The sequence below is a fragment of the Dromiciops gliroides genome, chromosome X (genome assembly GCF_019393635.1).
Source record: "Dromiciops gliroides isolate mDroGli1 chromosome X, mDroGli1.pri, whole genome shotgun sequence".
Lineage (NCBI taxonomy): Eukaryota > Metazoa > Chordata > Mammalia > Microbiotheria > Microbiotheriidae > Dromiciops > Dromiciops gliroides.
This window is the reverse complement of record NC_057867.1, coordinates 48,183,271-48,201,543: the sequence shown is the minus strand read 5'-3', so window position 1 is coordinate 48,201,543 and position 18,273 is coordinate 48,183,271. Positions and strand designations below refer to the sequence as shown.

General features: G+C 39.9%; 1 protein-coding gene and 1 non-coding gene across 2 annotated transcripts; one reads left to right on the top strand and one right to left on the bottom strand.

Annotated features, from left to right (window-relative positions):
- The first annotated feature begins 4,590 nt into the window (after positions 1–4,590).
- On the top strand, positions 4,591–5,409 carry LOC122733620 (cytochrome c oxidase assembly factor 3 homolog, mitochondrial-like). The gene has a single exon (XM_043974181.1). It carries the CDS (start codon positions 4,598–4,600, stop codon positions 4,913–4,915), a length of 318 nt encoding a protein of 105 aa, XP_043830116.1. The 5' UTR covers positions 4,591–4,597; the 3' UTR covers positions 4,916–5,409.
- An 11,771-nt stretch (positions 5,410–17,180) lies between these two features.
- TRNAW-CCA lies at positions 17,181–17,252 on the bottom strand. Its single transcript has one exon. It is a non-coding gene; the product is annotated as a tRNA-Trp (tRNA).
- Positions 17,253–18,273: the final 1,021 nt, after the last annotated feature.

The window sequence follows — 18,273 nt, the reverse complement described above, 5'->3', positions numbered from 1 at the left end:
AGTGTGTCATAAGTTTTATGGCCAATCTATCATTAAATATTTATCGGCACACACCTGTCTTTAATGCTACTTCTTGAAGGCAAGTTATCATTGATTGTTAAAATGCTGCAATCTACTTAGGCGGTTAGGTGGCACACTGGATAGAATGCTGGGCCTCAAGTCAGGATGACTTGAGTTCAAATATGACATCAGATATTTCCTGGCTATGTGACCCTGGACAAGTCACCTTTACCTGGATATGTCAGTTTCCTCAACTGTAAAATACTGATGATAATAGCACCTACTTTCCAGGGCTGTTGTAAGGATCAAATGAGATAATATTTATAAAGTCCCTGGCATGCAGTAGGTGCTTAATAAATGCTTGTTTCCTTCCCTCCTGCCTACAGTGGCCACATTCTTTCTCTTCTTTGCTCTTTGGGTCACTCATAGTGTATTATTATTATTATTATTATTATTATTAACCTCTTACTTAAGCACAAATAGAGTTCTCCCTGTCCAATTGATGTGCAAAAGGGAGGGAGTGGTAGAGATGCTCTTTGCATTTGTTTTATATCATTGCCCACTTCTCAATGACTCCCCTACTCCCTTTCCTAATAGATCCCTCTTGTGACAAATAAGTACAGTCAAGCAAAACAAATCAACACATTGGCTCTATCTGGCAATGTATGCTTCATTTAACACCTATAATTCCCCTACCTCTCAGCAGAGAGATGAGAGGCATACTTCACTTGCTAGCCATCTCCTTATCATGCTATCTGGTCTCCATTCATCATCTTCATCCTCATTTCCTTCCCACCCCTAGATTTTACCCTTGTGTTTCTTGGCTCTTGTAGGTTAGTTTGGGCCTTATCCGGCTAGGCCTTAGCTTTTGCCTACTTCCCAGCCCACTCCATATTTTCTCTTCACAGACCATCAGCTCCTCCTCCTCATCACTGAAGTAACCTGGACTGCTGCTAGGTCCCTAGCCTCTGATGGGTGAGCCCTTATCTTATGTTGACAAGCCCCAGGCCTCCCCAGCTCTTCCCAGCCATTCTGTTCCACCATTAATTCCACCTTTCTAGCATTGCTTTATATATTATCTCCCACCATTAGAATCTAAGCTTCTTGAGGTGAGGGGCTGTCTTGCTTACTTGTATTTGTATCCCTAGCACTTAGCACAGTGGCTGGCACATAGTCAGCACTTTAGCTATCTACCTATCTGTCTGTCTATCCTATCTATCTATCTATCTATCTATCTATCTATCTATCTATCTATCTATCTATCTATCTATCTTCATCATCATCATCATTAGTCCTCTATAATCAGGATTTGTTATTTCATGATAAGAATTCAGAAGTCCTTCAGCATTGTTTTCCTTTATATTATTATGATCATCATGTAAATTATTCTCCTAATTCCACTTACTTTGCTCTGTATCAGGTGACACAAAGCTTCTCAAGTTTCTCTGAGTTCTGAGCAGGTTCATTCCTCGGTATCAGAGCAGAGATAGAAAATGAATGCTAGGGGGTGGCTAGGTGGTGCAGTGGATAAAGCACGGGTCCTGGATTCAGGACTCCCTGAGTTCAAATCCGGCCTCAGACACTTGACACTTACTAGCTGTGTGACCCTGGGCAAGTCACTTAACCCCCATTGCCCCACAAAAAAAAAAGAAAAAGAAAATGAATGCTAAATACATTTCCTGAGAGTGTCTCAGTTCAATAATTCTTATTTGGGTTTCTGATATTGAAACTAACAAGTAGAGGGAAAAGAAGGTAACAAATGGACCCACCTTCAAATTCTAAAAGCATTTATTAGGTACCTAAAATGATATAAAGTAAAGCATTGGAGATAACTTTTTCTAATTATCCTAGAAGTTGTGACAGTAGCCAATTTCTACTTTCACCCATTGCACTTGACCCATTCATTGTGGAAGATCCTTGTTATGTAATGGTCAGTCAGTCAACTAAGTGAATGCCTGTGGACAGTCAGGCAGGGGAAATAGAGAATAAATGTGTGGGTAGCCTTTTCTATTGGCCAAATTGAGTATTTGAATGTCATAAGCACTGCAGCAATAGCATATACATGACTAAGTATTAAGTATATGAGAAATCAACTTAGTTTACTCACAGAAAGCATGAGGTGTCCCTGAATACTAAGGGGCCATATTACAGGTGAGAGAGTGTAGAACCAGTATAATCAAAGGAACGTGTAAATCTACCTTAAAGATATTCTCAACAGAAGCACAGACCCTCCCTTCCTAATCTCGATGTCAACCAAGACGATGTCCCCACCCTCCACAGATCCCCTGCCACTCTAAGCTTTGATTCTGCTCTTCAACTGCAAAATTACTCTATAGCCACCCTGAAAACTTCCACTCTCATTGCAGCCATCTCTCCTGACACAGACCCTCTTCTTTCTCTGACCCACCTGTTTATGACTCTTGCCTTCATCTTTTGATTCATGCTTGTTTCTCCCTGCTTCTGAATCTACAACCTGGAAACCTCTTCTTCACTAGTCTTTGGCCTTTATCTCAACTGGAAGTAAAGCCATAATTAGGATAAACAGCAGGAATTTTGCCCCTAGGCACTGACAGCATTTGCATTCCTTCAGCTACATAGAAACAAGTCCATTTAGGATTTATTTCATTAGAACAATTAGTTAAAGAACAAGATGGAGGACTAGATATTTGCTAAATCCCTGCAACCTCTCAAATCTCTCCAAAAATGAATTCAGCACAAGAGATAAAGAATTTTTTTTTTCTGTCTTCATGGTCTAGGACACCAAGAATCCTAATGAGGTCACATCTTGAATAAATATCAAAAGACAAAGAAAAAATAATCAATAACCCAGGAGGCAGAGTATCTTGTGGATTCTCAAGAAAACAGGGAACCCCAGGTTCTCTGGTTTAAATGGTTTAAAAGAGAAATCAGAATTGTGAAAGCAGAATTGATGCCCCCCCCCAGCAGAAATAATTGGCAGAATAGAAAACAACTTGAATCAAGTGTCAAGTTTTACCAAAGAAACAAAGGAGACAGTAACAAATAGGCAAGGCTTATTTGTTCATAGACGTGAAAGACAACCTGGAAGAGGAAAAGTAAAAGGTAATAACATTAAAAGAAAACATCATCTTCAAACAAGTAAAATACTGATCTTGAGGACAAGATGCATAGGGATTAGAGTTCTTCCAGAAGAACATGACAAATCAAAAAACTTGAACACCATAATGCAAGAAAACTGATCAGAACTTCTGAACACAAGAAAGTTCCAATTGAATGACTCCACAGATTGCCTCCAATAAATAATAGTTAAATTTAACAATCCCAATGACAAATTCTGCAAGTGACCAGGAGAAAGACCTTCAAATATAGAGAAAGGAAATTTAAATAAAACAAGACTATTCTGCACTGACCAAAAATCACAGGAGAGAATAGAATGATGCATCTGGAAAAGCAAAGTAACTCAAAATGCAACCTAAGGTGACCATACCCTACAAACCTGAGCCTAACAATTAATGAGAAAGGATAGATGCCCAATAAAAGAGTTGTTTGAAGCATTCCTAGATAGAAAGTCAGACCTGAACAAATTGTTAGCTTTTCAAACACCCCAGAATACAGATACAAGAAAGGTAAATAAATACAGCAACCAAGGATAGCAGCAACAAAATAGTGTGTGTGTGTGTGTGTGTGTGTTTGTGAGAGAGAGAGAGAGAGAGAGAGAGAGAGAGAGAGAGAGAGAGAGAGGAGAGAGAGAGTTAAAAGAGAAGGCAAATAGAAGTGTTGTGGATAACAGGCTCGAAACATCATAGACTAAACCTTTACAACACCCCATCTACAGATGAATCCATGCTTTGGTGGTACTAAATTACAGACTGGGAGGGTGTGTAAAGTGGGGAGGAGAGGACACAGAAAGGATAATATGTGATATATCCTAATCGAGTCAAGTGCCAAGAGTGAGCTGAAAACAACTACTACAGTATCTCAGAAAGATGGGAAGCCTACAGGAAAATGGGTGAGGAAGCAAAGGGAAGGACTGAAGCAGAGAGAAAGAAATGGGGCTAGCTTGTTTCAGTGGTAGGAGGGGGAAGCCTTTGATGAATGATTCCATGAGGAGAGAGACATTCTATAAACGGAGATGGGGATCTTACAATACGTATAATCTGCAGAGGTTTGGTGTTTAGAAAGACCAATAATCCTGTCTCAGAAGAAGTAGAATCAGAGCTCCTTGGGGCAACTAGCACTCAGAAGAGTGGAAGGGAATGGACTCAAGAAAATTTCATGATTAATGGGAAAAAATGACCATGGGAAGGGTAATGATTAATAATAAACTGCACAGTCAGGGATATAGGAAAATTCATACCATAGAGCAATATCCTCTCCATCGAATGAAGGAATTGATGTTTCTAAGAATGAGGCATGAGAAAAAATAAAGAGGGAGCCAGGGGACAAGATAAGGCCACAACATAAAAACTTAAGAAGAAGGTTCTCCGAATAGGTACCTTGTGAGCATTAATTCCATGAATAATAGGGATACTAAAGAAGGAGGACTGCATAAGTATAAGACTTCTGAGTCAAAAAATAAAGGTCTAGTCTGACCCCCTCGAGTAGGTCGAGGAGTGAGATGGCTGATGCTAGTGCTAGCGGAGCGGCGGGAGCCGAGGCGGGGAAGGCCCCCGTAGCGCAGCGCATTGACCCGGCGCGAGAGAAGCTGAGCCCGGCCCAGCTGCACTTTATGCGGCAAGTGGAGCTCACGCAGTGGCAGAAAACGCTTCCGCAGCGGCGGAGCCGGAACATCCTGACGGGCCTGAGCATCGGGGCCCTGGTGTTGGCCATTTATGGCTATACCTTCTACTCCGTGTCCCAAGAACGGTTCCTGGATGATTTGGAGGACAAGGCCAAAGCTGCTAGAGTGAAAGCTGCCGGGACCAGCAGCCCCTAACCCCCAAGCAGGTGCTCAGACTCTGTCCACCCTGAATGGAACTTCTTCAGAATGAGGATGGATGCTTCCACCTTCTGTACTTCCCCTCCCATCCAAGAAAAAAAGATTCCTACTAGGATAAGGAGTGTTTTGGCCGGCCTGAGCTTGGGATGTTGTTTGGTTATGGAGTCCCACCCTCCTTTGGGAATTGTGTATCCAGCCAATTTGATGAAACACCTATTCCTTCTTTCCCCCCCACCCCCACCAAAAAAAAAAAAGCCTTTGTCACAATAGGGAGGAGGCCCAACTAGGTCACCCCAAACTTTTTCAGTAGCGCCTTATTCATATCTTTGTAGCTTCTTCCTACCCTAGAGATTGAAAGCCATTGTTGGGGGGCAAGTATGGTACCTCTTCTCTTTGTTGGAACCTGGTATGGCAGTGATGGTGGTTAAGTTGAGGACTGATTCACAATAAAGTGAATCATCCATTGTAAAAAAAAAAAATAAAAAAATAAAGGTCTAAAATAAACAGAAAGGGAAGATAAGTAATAATGAGAATTGAGGGAAAAAAATCATTTTTAGGAAAAGGTACGGAAATTAACAAACCAAACAAATTGAAATGGAGGATTGGAATGGAGACTTTATTTGACAGAGGGAAAAAAAGAGGAAAAATGAAATAAGTAGGTAAAAGGAAAAATGAAAAAGAAACGAGTAAGTTAAGCCAAATTCTAAAACTAGGTAAAAGTGTAACTAAAGGGAGGGAGTGTGATTGAGTATGAGTGGAAGAGAGACAGTAAGAAGTTTGCCTCAAAGAAGATTAAATGAAAGTAAGTGGAGACAAAATTCTACATTTACAGAGTAAGAAGGGGAAAACATATTAGAAACAAATAGAAGAAATAACTTTAAATGTGAATGAATTAATCTGATGATGAAAAAGAATGAGGAACTGGATAAGAAAATAAAACCACATAATCCATTACAAGAAAGACATTAAAAAACCAGACATATGGAATAAAAATGAGAGGATGACAGAAAAATTCACTATTTATCAGGTAAATGCAAAAAAAGCTAGAGTTGCAATCATAATGTCAAAGAAGGAAAAAAGAAACATTAATATAAAAAGGCAAACAAAGAAACTATAGTATGCTAAAATAAGCATTGGGGACAATCCAATATCAATATTAAAATTATATGCTCCAAATATACCCTAATCAAGTCAATTCTTCTAAATTCATAAAGGAACAATCTGTAGAACTATAAGAAGCACAGATAGTAATTCAATAGTGGCAGCTGATTTCAATGTCTCTCTCAGTTTGGGATAAGTCTAAAAGAAAAATTAAACAACAGGGAAATATAAAATTTTTTAATTTACTGGAGAAATTAAAGCTAAGAGACATGGCATCTTCCAAGTGCGATGGCTAAAGAATATATATGCATGTATATTTATATGTTTATGTATATAATAGGTCTCTATATATACATAATGCACATGAAGATTATGTACATATTATGGGCACACATAATATAAATATATGCACATGCATGTACATATACATATATTACAGCTATATCAGCACCACATGAAACTTTTGCAAAAGTTGATCATGTGTTAGGACACAGAGATACTGCAAACAAATGTGTAAAAAGACAGAAATTACAAAACCTTCCTTTATATACCATAATGAAATAAAAATAGTAATCAGTTCAGGTAATACAAACCAAAGACAAAGATCCAAATGGAGACTTAACAATGAAATCTTAAGCAATTAGTAGGTCAAAGAACAAGTCTTAGAATCAATTAACAATTATGTGAAAGAAAATGATAATGGTGAAACAAACATCCCCAAATTCTTGGAATGTAGCTAAAACAGTCCTCAGGGGGAAAATTTTATCTCTACAAATGTACATTAAGCAAATAGGAAAAGAAAAAATTAATGAACTGAATATGCATTTTAAAAATTAGAAATCCAACAAATAAACAAATCTAAAATAAGCACAAAACAGAAGATATTAATAATGAGGAAAGAAATAGATCAACTGGAGAGCAAAAAACCAATCTATAAAAATGATAAATAAAACAAAAAATGGTTCCTTGAAGGCTTTTAACCAATCTGATTAAAAAGAAGAGGGCGGGCAGCAAATCAACAAAAAAGTAAATGGACAAAGTGAAATGTCAACAAAACCAGAAGTAGTAGAAAGAATCATCAGAAACTACTATGCAGTTATATGCTAACAAAACTGGGAACACAAATGAGAGGAATACCTTGAAAAATATAAAATATCTAAATTAACAGAAGACCAGGTAGAGATCTTAAATTACCCAGTCTCAGGAAAGGAAATAGAATTACCTGTAAAGGAATTACTAAAGAAATTTTAAAAAAACACTCCTGGTCCTGATGAGAATTCTCCAGGAAAATTCTATCAATTAAAAAAAATTAGTATATGTGTTACATGATTGCACATATATAACCTCTATCAAATTGTTTACCATCTTAGGAAGGGGGATGAGAGGAAAGAAGGGAGAAAATTTGGAACTTAAAATTTTACTTAAAAATTAGTAAAATACTACACAAATTATTCTCAAAAATTGAAAAGGAAAACATGCTAACAAATTTCTTTTATGAAACAAATACAGAGCTAATAACTTAAAAGGCACAGCAGTAGAATCATAGAACAATATCATTAATGGATATTGACTCAAAAATGTTAAATAAAATACTGTCAAACAGGCTACATTGATCGATCCAAGAAATCATTCATCATTACCAATTTGGATTTGTATCATGGATGAAAGGATGGTTCAACATTAGAAAAACAATTAACATAATTAATACTATTAAAAGCAAAAACACCCACTATCTCAATTACCTCAATAGATGCAGAAAAAGCCTTTGATAAGTTGTAACACTTATTTATTCTAAAAAATAACTACAAAATATGGGCATAGAGGGACCTGTTTTTAATATCATACAACTTACTATCTAAAAACAAAAGTAAGCATCAGATTCAATGGGGTTACACTAGAAACTTTCCTAATAAATACAGTAGTAAAACAAGAATGCCTACTCTACCCACTATTATTTTATATATTTCTAGAAATCTTAACAATATCAGGAACACAAGAAAAAGAAACTAAAGGTGTCAAGATCAGTAATGAGGAGATAAAGTCATCCCTATTTGCTATTGACAAGATAGTTTACTTAGAAAATTCTAGGGAATCAGCAAAGATACCAATTGAGATAATTAGTAGCTTCTGACAAATTGCGGGCTGCAAAAACAATACAAAAAGCAATACAAAAAAAACAAACAAACAAAAAACCCCAGCCTCTAGGGGCAGCTAGGTGGAGCAGTGGATAGGAGCAGTGGATAAGAGCACTGGCCCTGGAGTCAGGAGTACCTGAGTTCAAATCCGGCCTCAGACACTTAACACTTACTAGCTGTGTGACCCTGGGCAAGTCACTTAACCCTCATTGCCTCACTTAAAAAAAACAAAAACAAAACAAAACCAAAAAACCCCAGCCTCAAAAATCAGCATTATTTCTACATAATAATAACAAAACTGAGGAGACAATAATGGGAAAGGATGCCTATTTCAAATAGAAAAAAATACATAAAATAACTGGGAATTAATCTACCAAAGTACACAAAATACTTTTATGTATTCAATTATAAAGTGCTCCTTAAAGAAATAAATAACAATCTAAATAACTGAAGGAATATTCAGTGCTTATGGTTGGGCCATACCAACAGTGAAAATGACAGTACTTGCAAAGGTTAATTTACAGGTTTAATGATATACCAGTCAAATTACAAAGGAATTCTTTATAGAATTTGATAAAAAAAATACTCATTTGGAAAAACAAAAGATCTAGAGTATCAGGGAATATAGTAAAAAGAGATGATGGGATCTCAAATGATATTACAAAGTAGCAGTCATCAAAATCACCTGGGATTGGTTAAAGAAATAGAGGCAAATCAGTGGAACAGACCATTCAAGAGAAAATCAGAAACAATGGAACTTAATATCCTAGCATTTGGTAAAATGGAAAATGTGAGTTACTTAAGAAAGAATTCCCTATTTGATAAAAATGTATGGGTAAACTAGAAAGCTGTCTGGTAGAAATTAGGCTTAGACTAATCTCTTATACCACATTTCACAATAAATTCTAAGTAGATACATTATATTAATGTTAAAGATTATATGATAAAAAGTTAGAAGAAAAACCAATCACATACCTTTCAGTTATGCATAGCAGATACATTTTTTCCATTTTAATAGTATTTTATTTTTCCAGTTACATGTAAAGATAGTTTTCAACATTCGTTTTTATAAGATTTTGAGTTCCAAATTTTTCTCCCTTCCCTCCCTTCTGTTCCCCCTCCCCAAGACAGCAAGCAATCTGATATAGGTTATGTGTATACAATCACATTAAACGTATTTCCACATTAGTCATATTGTGAAAGAAGAATCAGAACAAAAGGGGAAAACCTCAAGAACGAAAACAACAACAACAAAAGTAGAAACAGTATGGTTCAATCTACATTCAGATTCCACAGTTCTTTTTCTGGATGTGGAGAACATTTCCCATCAGGAGTCCTTTGGAATTGCCTTGGATCATTGTATTGCTGAGAAGAGCTGAGTCTATCACAGCTGATTATCATCACACAATGTTCCTGTTACTAGGTACAATGTTCTCCTGTTCTGCTCACTTCACTCAACATCAGTCCACTTAATTCTTTCCAATTTTTTTTAAAACCATAGCAGATATATTCTTAACCAAATAAAGGATAGAAGTAATTACAAAAGGTAAAATAGATAACTGATTATACATGAAACTGAAAAGCTTCTATGCAAACTAAATTAATGCACCTAACAGGGCGAAGGGAAGCAGTCAATTGGGGAAAAAAAATCTTTGTATCAAGTTTATTTGATAAAGGCTTGATATCCAAGATTTATAGATCATTAACAGATACATGAATGTATATGTATATACATATATGTGACTATGACCAAAGGCTACTCTCTAATAAATAAATGGTCAAAAAATAGAAACAGTTTTCAAAAGAAGAATCGCAAACTATTAACAACCCTATCAAAGAATGCCCCAACTCACTAATAATAAAAGAAATGCAAATCAAGATAAACCTGAAGTTTTACCTCATACCTTGTAAACTGGCTGATACAACAGAAGATGCTAATAGTCTATTTTGGAATGGTTGTGGGAAGATAGGCCCATTGGTGTACTGTTAATGGAGCTGTGAATTAGTCAACCATTTTGGAAAGCAATTTAGAATAATGCCAATGAAGTGACTAAAATGTCCATACCCTTTGACTAAGAGATGCCATTACTAGGCTTATAACCCAAACTGGGTATTGACAAGATGAAAGTCCCCATATATACCAAAATATTTATTGTAGCACTTTCTGTAACTGCCAAGAATTGGAAATAAAATAGATTCCCATCAATTATGGAATTGCTAAACAAATTGCAGTACACGGATATAATGGACTTTTACTGTGCTGTAAGAAATAAGAAATATAATAAAGACAGAGAAGCATAGAAATATCTACATTAACTGATGCAGAGTGACTTAAGCAGAGTGAAGAAAACAATATACATGTAAGACTACAACAATGTAAATGGAAAGAACAAATACAAAAAAATCAAAAGTGAAGATTGCAAAATTATAAAGAATGAGTATGGTTGAAAAGAAGAAATATGAGAAGACAGACCCATCTCACCTTTTTGTAGAGTGTTGTGCATTGCACATATTTTCTGACATTTTTGATATATTGAAGAATTCTGTTGATTTTTTCCCCTCCTCTTTTTCTTATTTGTCTTTAAAAATACTATTTATTATATGAGGTGGTTCTCTGGGAGGGGCATAGGCAGGGATGCTGGGGAAAATTCTGTTGCTATATAAAGCAAAAGACATCAATAAAAACTTTTTTTTAATGGAATAATTAATGAAAATAGGAAGTTACCGAATAGCTCCCACTTCTTCCCTTTAGTGGCTACATCCCAGATTAGTTCCTCCCTGGCCCCATCTGGGCCTCTAGGCCTCTCCCCCAAAAATGCCCAGGTCTCCATGACCCACCCCTGTACTACATGCCCTGGGCATTCTTTGGACCACTTGTCCTGGATGCCATATTTGAGAGTTATAGCTTTGATTGGAAGGCAGGGTAGTATAGTAGAAAAGATTACTATACTTGGTGTAGGAAAAACCTGGGATTCAAATCCTACTTCTGAAATTTGTTCATTGTGTTAAGTTATTTTACCTCTCTGAGACTTGGTCTCTATACTTATAAGATAGAAACAATAATTTTTTTTATTGTCCCCTTCTCCATACCAATGAGTATCCACTGAGATAAAGCAAGGTAACATTAATTTTACAGCACCAAGAAGGAATATATGTTTGGAGCTGAAAGAGACTTTAGAGATTAACTACTCCACTCCCTTCATTTTATGGATGACTGAGTAAAACTGAAAGAAATGAAGTGATTTGCCTAGGGCACTAAATGTCAGAAGTAAGACTTGAACCAGGGTCTTCCTGGCTCCTGGGCTAGCTTTCTATTATTCACTACACCATGTTGCCTCTCAATGAATGTCAGCTGTTCTTGTGATGCTCCTTGCTTGGATAATTCCAACTGAGTGGGCACAAGAGTAGGGCCCCACAGACCTTTCTGTAAATGAACCTCACGGGATGGTTACACTCTAGCAAACCCTGTGATCAAGCAGAGGAGAAGCATTTGGGGAGCATGTGATGAATTAATCTGCTCGTCCTGCTGGGATCGTTTTGCAACTCAACGTTCCAGCAAAAATGTCAGGGAGTAGAGAGCTCAATGCTCTAGAGGCTGGACAATTTTCAGAAATAAAGAAGAACCTGTTTTCCCTTTAAAATTGTGCTAAGTAGCTGAAGTCCAAAGACAGCCCGGAACTTTCCAACATTCCCTGGGCATCAGCTCTGATGTCACAGGGGCTTCAGAAAGCTGGGAATCTCTTAATTTGAAATATTTGATAGCTTGGAGCCATTTCCTCATGAAGCAGGCTAGAAGGATGTCCTGTCCTTCAGAGATGGCTATGGAGAGCTCCAGTCTGGGTACCCAGACAAGTGAAATGAACTCCCAGCCATTGATTATTCATCTACTGCCTGGCTATCATGATGTTCTGAGCCTCTCCATTTAAAAAAGGGCTGCTCTGGAAGTCTGGATAATAGCAACAGCAATAGCTCCCATTTATATAGCACTTAACTATGTGCCAAGCACTTTACATTTATTATTTCATTTGATCCTCCCAAAAAAACCCTGAGAGGTAGGGGCTATTATTATCCCTACTTTACAGATGAGAAAACTGAGGCAAACAAATTAAGTGACTTTCTCAGGTTATACAGCTAGTAAGTGTCCAAGGAAGGATTCGAAGTCCCATTTTTATCATTCTGGACCCAGTACCTCACCACTCAGCTGCCTCTAATGAGGTTAGAATAGAGTATTAGTGTGTCCTTTCCACCCCCTAGCCCATCAGGTGTTAGTAACAAGCAAGAAGCAAAAGGCCTCCTTAAGGAGCTTATATTCTAATGGGGGGGGGCGGTAATATGCACAAAACCAGGTAGAGGTATTGCTTTAAGGTACTAAGATGTCTCTGTGGAATGGTATGCACAATTCTCTTAGCCTGAAGACCTTCAAATGTGCTCTCTTTATTCGTTCCTGTATATCTGACCTCTTCCTTTTTCATACCTTGTTTAGAAAAAAAATTCATATCCTTTCCTTGGGGGCCATTGGGATCTCAGAAAGAGAAAATAGCATCCAAAGCTTCATTGTTTCTCTCTCCCTATTTAATAAGGTTTGCACAAAATACTCCCACTCTTCCAGGGGGAAATGGACTAATTCCCACTTAATGGCATGAATATATCTCTGACATGCAGAAGGAAGAGGATGTGGAGGAGTGCCCCCCTACAGTGGGTCAGGCCAGCTGTTGTTGTAGCCTTGGGAAGGGCAGGCTGCACAGCTCCAGGGTAAAAGTCTCCTTCTGCCTTATAGCTGCTGAGAGAAAGGGAAAACCAGAGAATATGTGAGCTGAAAGAGTCTTTTGGAGACTGTCTAGTCCAGCCTCAGAATTTTATAGTTGGGAAACGGAGAGGGGGGAGGAAAGGACTTGCCCACAGTCATCCAAAATAATTTAGATAAAATGGAAGAATGGGTGAAGGGAAAAGGAGAAGGCAATTAAGAAAGGCCAAAAAAATCACCCTGTTTTGGAAAGCCCAGGAGGAAAAAATGCTACTCTGGCTCATAATGTACCTTAAGGGAACACAACTCAGCCAATGGAAAGTGACAGATGGGATAATTTAAAATTGACTGTGCTTCCCCCCCCCCATTTCTTTTTCTTGTATAAAAGGGAACCAACTTGTTGATCCTTTATTTTGGTTAGGTTGGAGCATTATCCAGCACAAAAAAAGGATGAACCCCTAATACCTCATCAATGCATTACTGGCAACTCCACTCCCATTGTTCATCTCCAGTGCAGTGATTATAAGACCTTCTGGAGAGATGGAAAATTATAATTGATTATAGGTTTTCAACTTCAAATTCATTCCCTGACAGTACCAAAGACCCAGATATGTTCTTCTCAAGGTCTCCTCTGTGAGGGAGACATTAGTCTTATGTAGTAGAATTTAGACTGAGATGTTAAAGTGGTAGCTCTGTCTCTAGGAGCCCTGTGGACTGAGTTGGAAGTTCAGCGTCTGGCTCTGCTCCATCTCATGAGTGAGCCTGATGACTCATGATAAATGGCTCCACTAGCCCCAGGTCACATAGCTGGGGCCAAATTTACTACTCTATCCAAAGAGAGATTGGATTACAAGGCAATCCCAACAGTTCCTACCAGTGCCTCGTTCAGAGATGTTTCACCCAATCCCTATAATTTTAAAATTATCCCATCCTCTATTCCTTGTGCATAGGTTTTTCTGCCCCTTTCCTGTCTGCATAACAAGATGAGGTGCCATGACATGGTGGTGTCAAGGAGTAAAAGTCAGGGGACCTGTGTTCAAATGTTTCCTAATTAACCTCCTAGACCTTGTGCAAATCATTTCCTCCCTCTGGGCCTCAGATTTCTCATTCTAGACTAGATTCTCTAAGACCTAGCTTCTTAAACTGTGGGTATCAACCCCATATGGGGTAGTGTGACTGAATGTGGGGGTCCTGAAAAATTTGGCAAGTTAAAGATTATGTATGCCTATTTTATATACCTATATACCTGGGGTTGCACAAGCATTTCTCTGGAGAAAAGGGGTCATGAGTGGAAATAGTTTAAGAAACCCTGCTCTAACATACCGTCCAGCTTCTAAATCTCATGATCTTGTTCATCCTGATGAAGTTTGAAGTGAGGGGAGGGGTTTATGGGAGGCAACTGAGGCTATAACTAGGGCTGCAAGGGGAGTAATTTATTTATTCCAGAAATGTGTTAAGCTCCCAGTCGTGCAAAGCCCTGGCCAAGGAAGTGGGGGGCAGCATACATATGTAGTAGAGCTGTCGTTGGGTACTTCCTTACATTTCCCCATGGACTACATCTCCCAGAAGCCTTGGTGCTACATGAGTCCAGGGAATTTCTCAGGGGTTTGTGGGTAATAGATGAACTGACATCTCTCTGTGGTGAACTCTGAAGGTGAGGGTTAGAGGGAGAGATGTAGAAGAATGGTGGCTGTAGGTAGGGTTTCTCGTTATGCTTTTCCAATAGCAGAAAAAGCTAGTAAGCATGAACAGCAGAATAAGTGAAGTCCTTTCCAGATAAGCTCATGAGGAATGGTGTGGAGAGGCGGGGGTGGGGTTGGAGGATCCAGGTTCCTGCTGGTGTGAGTGATGAGCAAGAATTACAGTGCTTACTGGTTCTGACTGTGACTGACTCAAACCCCACTCCTCCTTAACTGTGGGAGAAAAGCTATGTACTCAAGTGCCTGAATTTTCTGTTTATTTCAACCTGGAGTAATGATTCCCAGGTGGGAAGTGGGTGGAGGACAAATTTAAATGGTTGCCATTTCTGAGGTGGACGTGCCAGTTGTCATTTTTTTTTACTATCTTTTATCACATAAGATCAAACTGTTTAAGAAAGACAGAGATTTAGTGGGCAAAGGCTATTAATTGACAGCTTGAATGGCAGTGTCTAGTGAGTGGGGGCCAAGCCAAGAGATTTTGATTGGATATTGATGCCACCAGATCTAAGTCAGAACATGATTTAGCCTAAAACAGGGGAGCAAAGACAGTATGTGACAACCAGCTATCTTAAGGATCTTGATTAAAGTATCCCATTGGGGGCAGCTGAGTGGTGCAGTGGATAGAGCACTGGCCCTGAATTCAGGAGGTCCTGAGTTCAAATCTGACCTCAGACATTTGACATTTACTAGCTGTGTGACCCTGGGCAAGTCGCTTGACTCCCATTGCCCCACAAAATAAATTAAAAAAAAAAAGTATCCCATTGGACATTTGGTTAATACTGATAGCACCCCTTGATGGTCATGTAGACATCAAATAAGATCCCATCGCTGATCTTATAGAAATTAAAGCAGAGTGGAGAGAAAAGACACAAATATAATATACAATTATAATATACATCACATGACAAGTACACTAGAGAGGCACAAACAAAGCACCATGTGACAGCCAAGAAAGAAATTTGTTACCAACAGGAGGGATCCAGGAAGACTGCACTATGGAGGTGGCATTTAAGAAGTTAGTGCAGGATCAAGGGTTTAAACATAGAACATGACACAGAAAGCAGGGAGCTTAGGAACATCAAGGGGGCAGAATGAAAGGGACAAGAAAGCAAGATACTGAGGTGACAAGGCTAATCCCCAAAAAAACAAAAAACAAAGAAAACTATAACAGCCCAGATCGAAAGAGCAAGCAAAACCAAGGCTAGTGATGGAACCACACAAACCTAGGTCACCAAACAAACAAATGAGTTTGAGAAGTACCAGTCTATGGGCACCATTTGATGGGCCACAATAAAAAGCCTGCTACATCCAGTCCGATATAATGTATAAAAGGTCCTACTACATGAGAGAGAAGCTGTACCTTAGGTACAGAGAAGAAGAGAGACTTCACATAGGTCACACAGGTAGTAAATAGCCTTCATCCTCCCATCACCAATGGGATGCACCCGCCCTATTTCTCTCTGCTACCTTAAGGTCAGAAGTCACTGGGTTCTAGCTTTGAATTTTGTCTAACTGTTTTTAACAATGCGTAGTTAAGATCTGCATGGGGATCTCTCAGGGATCCATAAACACCTCCACCCCCACATCCTGATTCAAAAGTCATTTTCATTTACCGTGTGACCCAGGGAAGATAGCTTTTAAACCCATTTTCCTCTGGTGTTTTCCCAGAGTCCTTCTTGCAAGACACCAGACAGTCTTTAAAAGCCATCTGCCTGACAAAGAAATCATTCCCTCCCCCAATGAAATCCGCCTTCCATCACTACTCCCTCCAAGGCTTTTGTGTCAGGGGTGGAAGGGATTTTCTGGCGTCGGACTATTTTGCAATTCAAGGAAAAACTAGGGTTCCCTGAGAGACCAGCCAGGCAGATGTAATGACATGTTCCTGAAGCTGAAAAACAAAGGAAAGATGGTGGGCTGCACGAGGCTTTTACAGGGATTATCCGAATTAGGGGGAGGGGGGCAACCTGACACCATTTTTGCTGCTGTCATTTGGGTGACCTCACTCTCCCAGCCAGAGTACAGCTGGGAAACTCATTTTCAAGTTTTACAGGGAAACTTGAAACTTTCTCACCCATTGTGAGAGACACCGAGAATTTCCCTGTATTTAGGGCCCTCCCTTGGATTCCTCACCCAGGTACTAAATAAATAAATAGTTCTCTGTGGTAGGCTGAGAAAGGCAACAACCCACAAGGTGGGTAGTAAAAGGGTTATTATTCCCATTTTGCAGAAGAGGAAAGTGAGGTTCAGAGAGGGCAAACAACCTGTGTGTGGTCACAGAGCTAATGAACGAGCTGGGAGGGGAAAGTGCTCTTTTCACCGTGCCACGCTGCTTCTTAGCGGCTGCTATTCGGCTGGGCTGCTGAATTTTCATTCCCCAGAATTCCAAAAAAATTTTTTTCCATGCAGATGAGGAGTTCCTAAGCCGGCGCCTCAGTAAGAACTTGGTTGGTTGGTTGTTATCTTTCTTTCTCAAAGAGGACCAAAATGTATTCGCTACGTTGGGGTCACGGTACAGTGAGTCCGGCTGGGGCTGGGGTCCAAATAGTCTATAAGTTCGAACGGTTCGGGGGGAAAGAAAAACTTGACCCCGACGTGACTCGAACACGCAGCCTTCTGATCTGGAGTCAGACGCGCTACCATTGCGCCACGAGGTCCTCGAGGACCAGCGGTCACCAAGGAGCTACTTAATGAATACGAGGTCACTTGACATGCCGTAGAACGACTTCAACGGCGTTGTTTGCCTTTCGCATTCCATTTCTTTCGTTCTATGCCTTTCAAAACACTGTTCCGAGAGGGGGGTCAGGGCCTCCAGCCGACTGCCGAGGGTGGGGGCTGGGGGGGGGCGGTGAGGGTGGGGGGCGGGACACGAAAAAGGCAAACAACCCCTGCCCTACGGACAGGATTTCTCTCCCCTGGAATCCCTCCCAAGGCCATGCCTATAGGACCTTACGCAACTGCCGGGGACACTTCAGAGGCTCACTTCTCCCTAGCCCCTCCGCCTGCAGGTGTCGGAGACAGGGCTTAAACACCGGCCTTCTTGTGCACTCTGGCCACTATCCCCCCTCCCTTCCCCCTGCCCCCGCCCTCTCTATCTCTCCCCGTCCCTCCCTTCCCCCTCTCCTCCTCCTCCTCCTCTTTCTCTCTCCCTCTTTCCCTTCTCTTTTTCCCTCTCCTCCCTCTTCCCTTTTCCCCTCTCTCTCCCTCTCCCTCCCCTCCCTCTTCCCCTATTTTTCTCCCCCCTCTTCCTCTCTTCCTTTTCCTCCCTCCCTCTTTTCTCTCTTCCCCTCTTTCTTCCCCCTCCCTCTTCTCCTCACTCTATCCCCTCTTCTCCTCCCTCTCTCCCCTCTTTCCCTTCTCTCTCTCCCTCTTCTCCCTCTCCCTCTCTTCTCCTCTTCCTTCTTCTTCTTCTTCTTCTTCTTCTTCTTCTTCTTCTTCTTCTTCTTCTTCTTCTTCTTCTTCTCTCTCTCTCCACACACACACACACACACACACACACACACACACACACACACACACACACACACACACACAGAACTAGAGAAATTTAAATCTAACCCAGTGCCTTCATTTTACAGAGGAAGAATTGGAGAGATTATTTCAGGGATCCTGGGAAATACCCTCCCTTATCACGTCCCCGCCTCCATCCACCAGTTGTCTCCACCAGTATTACCCAAT

Coding starts and splice junctions, on each gene's coding strand:
- LOC122733620 (XM_043974181.1), top strand. CDS start 4,598: ATGGCTGATGCTAGTGCTAGCGGAGCGGCGGGAGCCGAGGCGGGGAAG.